Source organism: Macrosteles quadrilineatus, unplaced genomic scaffold (assembly GCF_028750875.1).
Source record: "Macrosteles quadrilineatus isolate MER2022 unplaced genomic scaffold, UCM_ALF_1.0 Scaffold_3__2_contigs__length_128488019, whole genome shotgun sequence".
Taxonomy (NCBI): Eukaryota; Metazoa; Arthropoda; class Insecta; order Hemiptera; family Cicadellidae; genus Macrosteles; species Macrosteles quadrilineatus.
In genome coordinates this window covers 90,813,917-90,823,520 of record NW_026542596.1, presented here as the reverse complement: position 1 = coordinate 90,823,520, position 9,604 = coordinate 90,813,917, and the positions used below count along the sequence as shown (strand labels likewise).

The 9,604-nt window shown below is 32.5% G+C and overlaps 1 protein-coding gene across 1 annotated transcript; it reads left to right on the top strand.

The window, feature by feature from the left end:
* Positions 1–7,456: 7,456 nt before the first annotated feature.
* Positions 7,457–9,365, top strand: LOC128990986 (neuropeptide CCHamide-1 receptor-like). The gene has a single exon (XM_054413676.1). The coding sequence runs from the start codon at positions 7,584–7,586 to the stop codon at positions 8,769–8,771; it is 1,188 nt and encodes a 395-aa protein (XP_054269651.1). The 5' UTR covers positions 7,457–7,583; the 3' UTR covers positions 8,772–9,365.
* Positions 9,366–9,604: the final 239 nt, after the last annotated feature.

The window sequence follows — 9,604 nt, the reverse complement described above, 5'->3', positions numbered from 1 at the left end:
ATTGATCAAGCAAGTAGCAAGACCTAAACAGTCGGAGAATTAAACAGAAACCAAGGTGAATTGAGGATGTATATTGATAATATAATTGAATATTGAAAGTTTCATCTTTTTGTACACATTGTATTTCAGTTTATATTTATTTATTTAATATTTATTTATTCATACCAACGGTCAAACCAATACATAAACCATAGTTTTGTGAGTCAAGATAAAAAGTGTAAATAGTTTAATTGCACTGGCGTTAGGCATGAAGCTCTGTTTTAAATGTACTTCAATTGTTTGATTTGTTATAATCGACTTTTAATGTTTAATTAATTATTACCGTAACTAACATGAGAACATAAGCATACTTTTTTGTGCTTGTTCTGTTGGCTGAAATAATTCATTAAGTCTTGCTTAAGTAGTTATGCTAGTAAGGCTACTGTATGAGATTGTTCATTTTAAAGTGATATTTTGTGTACAGATTTCAGGGCATGTTTAGGAAGTATTTTGATAAAAGCTTTGATTATACAGAACTATTTCTCTTCAAGTGCCAAACATTAACGAGTGTTTGTAAGTCAGGATGAATAGCGAGCATTAGTTTAATGCACCCAAATAAAAATTAGCTCGATTTTGGATTTTCGTTAATTTTTATTTGGAATGTTCAATGGTGTTTGATCACATAAACATGATTGGAGTGAGGTAATTTCCCCCGCAGGTTTTCTTTTAGTTGAAAGAGAACCAGCGCTTGGTTCAGCGAAGATAAGAATCGTAGACATCAACTCGTTCGAAGTATAGTACAAAATTGTCCAATTAGTATTCTTGCTTACATAAAAGCAAACAAATTGTATTCAATTTATGAAATAGTCAGAAATAATACGGGAAAACATTCTATAGCTAATTTACCTATGATGACTATTGATTTAACTATTGCTAATTTAACTATACTTGTCTGTTTTACTATTATTTTCCTTGAAATTCTGTAAAAACTAAGACGATTAAAACAAAAACAAAAAATTATCTTCAAACAATTAAAAACATTTTAAAAATTGGTTTATCTTGACAAGATTCCTGTAAAGGCTGTTCCATTTGGCCTACAAGTTTCAATGTAGGAAATGTGAGTATGCATTTTTGTTTGAAAATGACAAACCTGTACATAAGTTTGGACAAAATTACAAGTTTACTGTATAAATCATTAGAATACTAGAGAACCCTTAGAATACTCTACAACATTTAGTAACATTTTGTCATAATACTTTTTGGCTTTAAGATTTGGTAATGCCAAAGAATCTGTGATGCACATTTTTTACCGTCTTTGTAATATGTTAGTTTATAATGTTTTGTATTTTTAAAATTAAAGCCCTTTGTTTTAAGTAGTAGATATTTTAGTTTTAAGAACTTTTATGTTGTGTCTAATTACAAAGTTCTTTATTCTAATATTTTGATTTCTTTAATTCCCTAATGTAGGTACATTATGTAGATCCTAATAAAGCAATTACACAATCAAACAATCAAGTGTGTGTTGTGTTTTAACTGGTCTTCAGTGATAAAATAAGTATAATAATTGTTAATGTTAAAATAGTTATGTGACCTACTCTGTCAAATGATTCTTGTTAAGTAACAAAACTCTAAATTTTCAGACTTCTAAAAGTAAATCTTTCATTGTACATTTCTAAGTACTGTATCCCAATTTTATTTTTAACTAAAATTTGAAATCAAAGAATATATTAGAAGTTTTTATACTATATGAAACAGCAAAAGTTGATATTAAATTCAGAAAAAAAATTCTGAAGTCGAATACTACTTCTGAAGTCAAAATTTTTGAAAAAAGGTTTCTCAAGTTTCAAATTATATTTGGCGTTTATGAAAATAAAGTTTTAAATGGTTTTATATTTTACAAATATGGCAATGCAAATTGTTCATGACGACACTTCTCAAAGAAGATGCGTGCGATGGATAAAAAAGTACGATATTCTCATAAGTCTCATCCGTGGAGAGAATGATTGTATGATGAAATTATCTAAACAAGGTTAAGCTTGACAGTTATTTTAGTCAAAGCTTGGATAACTTGTTGCATTTTCTTTCAAAACAGCTCAACTAGTCAATAAAAACAAGTTGGGTTATTAATAGTTGGATAAACACATACATTACCTCATTATGCACGTAAATTGCTTTTGTCGTTGTTTAATAAATCATCCAACCTAAAATTCGCAATTATTATCTTAATAGCTTAAATAATGAGTTTGTTATAGTGCGTTTGAAATAGTCCTTTTCGTATTTATGGGTTTGCCATATAAATGTCGGTTTCTATTGAAAGATATGAGTGTTATTATTAAATTTGTTCCAAATCACGTTTTTGTCAAAAAAAATAAAAAAAAACAATCAGTAATAAATACATAACTTCGAAGAAAGAATACAAAATTATTACAAAATTGGAAAATATAATTTAAGTGTATATCAGTAATAAACTAACAAAGTCTCATAAATAGTAGTTTGTTTGGAAATACAAGGCTTATTGTACTTACAATTGAAATGTTCATACATCTTTTATACGTATCTAAAGACACCAACATTTATTTGGTCACATTTAAATGTTTAGTAATACTCCAATCAGATTCATTAAAAAAAATTAAAAACAAATGAATAAATAACAATAGCAGGCCTTCTAATAAAACCAATTATTTAGGTCTCTTAAAACTCTCTTATTGAACGTATCCAAAAGATAAGTTGGAAAAAACGGTTTATTTCTGTCCGCAAAGTTAATCTATTGGAACTAATGTATTTTTAAGACTGATTTGTTTCACAATGGCATCTCACCGAAACTTGTAACACAATTGTCACTTTTTGAAACTGCCTGACAGTTATTTAAAAACAGCTCATCCAGTCAAAACCATCAATCAAATGCTTACTTACCGAGTAATATAACCAATCAGCTACTCGGCTAGCTCTAAGTGTTATCTAGTGGTTCAATTGAATCCTGAATCTATTTGACCTGTTCATTTACCTTTAATGGATAACTATTATAGGTACAATCCTACACGTCAGCAGTTCAACATAGTAGTGTCAAATTTAAGACATGTTTAACCTATTCAGGCATTGTGATATTTCCAAGAATGTTTAACCCAATTATAGACTCGGCAATTACATTAAAATAATCATATTGAATTCGACTTACTTTGTTGAACTGTTGACTTAAAGGTATGTACCTAATAATAATATCAGAGGATACAAGATGAGTTTTAATTTACTTTAATGATTACATACAACACCATGTAGAATCAAGTGATCAAAGTCTCCAGACACAACAGCATGGAAGCCTTGTAGTTGCCCCGTCAGCTCCATCGCGCCAAAGAAACATGAACATAGGACACATCTTGACATGTCATCTAATACCCATGGCGACTTTGATAACCATAGCTTTATACATTACATGAGCAACTACATGCTTTTTCAAGCATTAAAGTATTCAACAGTCTGTCGACCTTATAATGGTCTGATTTAGTGACACAAGCCACATTAAAAATGTCTTTCAACAGTAATATGTATTTAGGCGGTAATAATGTCCAAGAGGTAATACCACATCGATCAAAAAAAGCTCAAATGAAGACTGATAGGATAAGTAGGGTGTTTTTGTTTCAATACTACAGGTCTAAGAAAATACCGACATCGACATAAGGTGTTTGATTTGTTTTAAATTCAATTTTATAGTTATGTTTTATTATGTTTTACTACCAGAGGATGAGCAAACGTTAGACATCTGAGTTTTTGTAAATAGCTATTGAGTTACTAAATAATCAAGAAATTTTGAGACCTAAAACGAATTAAAATACATTTTTTTTTAAATGACTGAACAATGTAAATAATTTTGAAAAACATTGCTGAACAATAAGAATGGCAGATCCATAATGGTGTTTTTATCCGTGTTTTTAAAACATTTAATTTGAAATCTCACACACAATGTATGCAAAATAACTTGAAAATATGAATATGGTAATAAAGATATGGCACGTAATAATGCTGTTAATTCTTATACAAATGGAAAATACCACTGACTAACAGGTGATCACTATACAGTATCATAAATAAAAGGAGTAGACACTCCTTCCAGGTATTTCGAAACACATGGATTCATTTCTCTACAGTTCCATTAAAAACTTCTAATGATGTGCTACAACTTCACTGGAATAACTTACCCGAAATGTCTGCTATGGATGGCAGGTAAAAAAACTGAAATATAGAATCGGTAGCCCAAGGAGTATTAAAAAGAATAGACATCAAACATCAACAATAATATAAAATCGGGAGCATGTATTAACCATGGTCCCGTGGTTAGAAGCGCTTTTACGCTGTAGATAGCTATAATCTTAGAAAACAAAAAGAGATTAAAGACGCATAATTTTACATGTATTAAAGAACATCTTATACTGAAAGCCATTCGAAAAATAATGATTTTCATAAATGTCCTATGAAAATAAAAGTGCATAAAAGCAGCATAGTCAGCTTTACTTAGAGTTTTTATCAACTTAGTAAACACAAATTAACGATATTCTAAATTGTCTCAAACATGTCAAGTATTTCACTTGGAAAATTTGAAAGTAGACATCCTTTACGTCTTGAAACTTTTTTTTGTTCTCATTTATAGTTAGATACTTACTGTTAATGAAAGATAGTAACAACTGATATAACAAAGAAGATAAAATTCAAGAAATGGTTTAATGAACATGATTTACCTGATAAAATGTAAACAAAATGTAAGTAGAGTATTTACAATATAATAAAACATATGATTTATGTACAAGAGGCAGGCAGCAATAGTGTTCAGAGAACTTCCAACACTTACAAAATGACCAAGTTGATAAATAATCGATTTTATGATTGAATTCAAAACCAACATAGTTACTGAAATATTGTAGGCCGAATGTAATTTTTGTAAATGTTATTACTCGTACGACTCACTAAAATCCACAAGCATTGCCAAAAGAGTACGATAAGGCGTGGTGTTTTCCTGTCATATTACTAAAAAGAATATTTCAATTTCTTGCGTTGTGAAACACAATATTTTTTGGTAGACAGATTAAGACATCAATATTATACTATGTATACGTTTATTAAATTAATTTAAACTCAATACCGCGCAGGCATACTCAATTATAATACAATACGAGAGATAGGTTAAACAATAGCTGTATATGACAGCTGTGATATTCCAAGTGGTCAACCGTTCCCAATACACAATCATCGTGTGTTGCTAAGTTGGTTTTGTTGCATGAATTGGACTTCAAGTTCTAAATAGTTTTTAATTGTTTGAAACCCATAAATTTAAAATTATTTAAGAAACAGAATCCTTAATAGCTTCGTTTAAATAATACAAATATTTGATTCTACTATTGTAAAAAAATATTATTTCCCAATCCATAGTTAATAGGATCATCAGGCAATTCTCTTTTCCTCTTAATTTAACATCAACTCAATAATGAACTATGATCGTTATTTTGAGGTTATTATGGATATACAAAAATCATGATTATAAAAAAAGGTTTGTATCAGACGTAAGAATTCGCAATTAGATATTAATTGTCCTCACTTAAGTGTACCTACATTATAAAAAGTTTAGTAGGCCTTCACGAATCCATCCAAAGCTCAAAATAATAAATTGAACTGCATATTAGCATTGACTATTGGATAGTCAAAGATATTAGTCAAAGTATGAGAATAATTACAAAGAAAAACAACAGTTAGTTTGAACAGTGGTACAACTGCATTTTAGATACTACAGTAAACATCTTATCAGTATGGATCCACTGTAGTTTTATCATTTAATTATCATTAATAATTTAATTATCATTAATCTTTTAATTATCATTTATCATTCAATTATCATTTATCATTTTATTATTATTTATCATTTAATTATCATTTATCATTAATTAAATTATTAATGTTATTATTTAAGTAGAACGTAGTTGAACGAGCCAGATTGATTGTGCAGCGGTAAATATTATTATTTCTCTCTGATTTTATTTTTAATCCTTTCTTATTTTATCCATCGATGATATGATGATTCGTGTGGCATACAGGATGCTATGGCTTACAATTACAATTACAATTAGTTGTAATTTCAGTTATGCTTGGTAAAAAGTTGGTTTACGCAACAGTCATTGATAAAAATCAGCGCATTCACGTCTATTCTCATAATCAAACTGGCGAAAACTTTAGCATGGAATGGGATCTCTTGTGCCATAGTTAAGGGTACAGTAAAACGTGTTTGCAATAATCCCACGAATTTAAGGAAATTAGCTCCAAACAAGAAACTACATTCAATTTATCAATGAATAATAACCCTAATACTATTTGATTACTTACAATCCAAGTTGACTAGTACGAATACAGATAACGCTAGTACGTGCTCAGATATAATAAAAATCGTAATACATGTCTCGGGAGAAACCCTTGCAAAATAGATTGATGTTAAAGATGCAACAACGTTGTTGACGATACCGGTTTCTTCTACAGCGTTAGCCAACGTTTATTCAAGGAAACCAAATATTTACAGGTCTTTATAATGTCAAAGGCACACCGGCAGCGCATTGTTATCTCAAGTAATGGCTCAACATTTGTGTTGTAGTCAGGAAAGGTCGATTAGTATGAAGAGTCCTTGGAGCGCATATACATTCTATGTCATAAAACAATTCAAGAAATACAAAGCAAATAAATTTTAAATCTCACAGTATACTAGATATTTAAATTACAATCACTTTGGTATTTGCAAAAATATTCTGAGATGGTAAATAACTCTTTAGCGGCTGTTTAAAAATAACGAAATTAACATTGCCCTTATGGCGGGAAAATCCAAGATGGCCGTTGGCTTTCATGAACTCCCTTGGAAATCAATTCAAAACAACAGACAATTAATGTTTTATTTAAATTATAATTGCATTGGTGTTTTAAAAAATATTTTTGGATCATAATTAACTCTTCAGCAGCTGTTTGAAACTATCCAAGATGGCCGCCTCCTAGGACTCTTAAAGATCTTAACCCTCTCTCTGGATAGTGTATGATTGAAATATTTCAATGGATTTTAAACTTCAAAAGTTAGAAAAATATTTTTTCAAAAACTTTGGTTACGGGTTCTATTTTATGATTAAATTTCAACGAAAAATCGTATACAACTCAAAATTACTGAAAATAATTAGCTTGAAATTAATTTTTGGTGGTCGAAGGTGTCAATTGACAACCTTGTTGAGTTTCACGACATTTTGGCAACGTTTACGAGTAGAAAGAGAAAAGCGTAGAAGACTAAATGCAATTAAAACGGTATACTGTAAATATTGCTAAAAATTAATAAATGTATTTATCATCTAAATCTAACAGTTTAAATAACACTTTTCTTTTGTTGCAGGTGGCTTTAAGAGGGTTCAATGACTTGCAAGAATATCCTTCGATTGTCCAAAATGAAGAAAACTCGATTTGAAACATAAATTGCAGCGAAGAAATTTAAACCAGTGATAGTGCGTAGCCATCTCCAAAGCCAAAAACCACAGCGAATACAAAAAAAGATGCAGTGGCAGTTTTAAACCGACGTAAAACTAAAGCGGGATAACACAATGTTAAACATCAGCGCAGAAGAAGAAGCTTTCTTCAACGCTACATCCGCTGGGATCGTCAACAATTCAGCCTTGGATATACCACCGTACGAGGAGAGACCAGAGACTTACTACGTTCCCGTCTTGTTTGCAATCATCTTCCTAGTCGGTGTTGTGGGAAACGGAACCGTGGTAATCATATTCATCCGACACAAGAAAATGAGAAGCGTTCCAAACACTTACATCTTCAGTCTAGCTATAGGAGATCTTCTAGTGATCATCAGCTGCGTTCCTTTCACCTCAATTATCTACACAGTTCCCAGCTGGCCATTCGGAGAGATTGTATGCAAGTTATCGGAGACCTCGAAAGACATATCAATTGGAGTTTCTGTCTTCACATTGACAGCTCTCTCGGCGGAGAGGTTTTTCGCGATTGTCGACCCGATTCGTAAACAGCTCTCCTATCTGGGTGTGAGAGGAGCTACCAGAGTAGCTTTAGCTATTTGGGGTCTCGCCATCTTCTTTTCACTACCTGCTGCGTTTGGAGCTTACGTCCGAGAAGTGAGGGAAAACGATACTTCGATCGTTATTTGCTATCCTTTCCCCGAAGAGTACGGGATAGGTTACGCCAAGGGAGTCATCCTAGCGAGGTTCCTCATCCATTACACCGTACCACTCAGTATTATCGCATTCTTCTACATAATGATAGCTCGCCACTTGATAATTAGCACGAAGAATATTCCAGGTGGGCTGCAGCCCCACCAAGCGAGACAAATCAAGGGGAGAAAAAAAGTAGCCAAGACTGTATTAGCTTTCGTTATCATCTTCGCAGTGTGTTTCTTCCCTAACCACGTATTCTTCCTCTGGTTCTACTGGTTCTCAAAAAACCCCGAGCAGAACTACAACGCGTTCTGGCACCACTTGAGGATAGTAGGGTTTTGTCTGACGTTTGTCAACTCTTGTATCAACCCTATAGCTCTGTACTGCGTGACGGGTACGTTTAGGAAACACTTCGACCGCTACCTATTCTGCTGCTGGAAGCATACCGCGGTTCATCGTGGACGCTCCAGCCAGCGTAGACACACCGGGACTAGGAAGTGGGACTCCACCACCCTCCACCTGCACCACAGCACGGTACGACGTCCAGGCAACACCGCAGAGTGTACTGTCACCACATTCATGAACGGCGGAGTCACAGACAACATGTGACGCCATGACAGGCGCCGCTGGACACATTCGCCGCAGGAAGAGTCACAGGAGGCGCTCGATGAATCGTACTCTACCTTCGCCATGTTGAACTTCCCTTAGGTTTCTGACGAAGATCTTCCACCTTTGTAATGTTCCGCCTCAACCTTCACACGGAAACCCTTATGACTTATTTATTACTCCGATTGACACTAAGTTTACTGTGAAAGTTCAAAGGAAGGGAGATAGAGTTGGTATGGACTGGTGAAAACCATGTACCATTGAGGACCCCATTTCCTGGTCAGCTGAAGAAAGTAAAGTATTGCTATATACGAGGGAGATTAAGACATGTTTTTTGCAGCTAACAACTTTTCGTTTTTTTACTATCTCCACTATAAACCATTTTTGAAACAATCTAAACGTAGATGGTCTCCGCTACGCTTGAAAGGTAGAAACTGTACCTAGTTTTATTCAACCATAGGGGTTGTAATTAATTATTCTGGCTATAGAAAAATATCTTGGCAGTAACAAAGATATATACTCATAATAAACTTATCTTACGTTCACAATTTGGTAAAAATAAGCTCAGGATTGCCCTTATCTTATAATATTAATACTGACGTGTTTAATCAAAATATACAGTTAATTTTAACTCCAAGTTGAGTTAGAACAATTCAACTGGATGTTACATTTATAATACAGCCGAGGCCATCTAGATTTTAAATTATTTTCTAAATAATATCCCAAATATGTGTGGTTGTATTATAAAATGTTTCTGAATCGTTAATATGTTCAGTCATCAACTTTGGGTGGTAAATTCTAACTCATTTATTACTTGTACCCAATATTTATTGTAA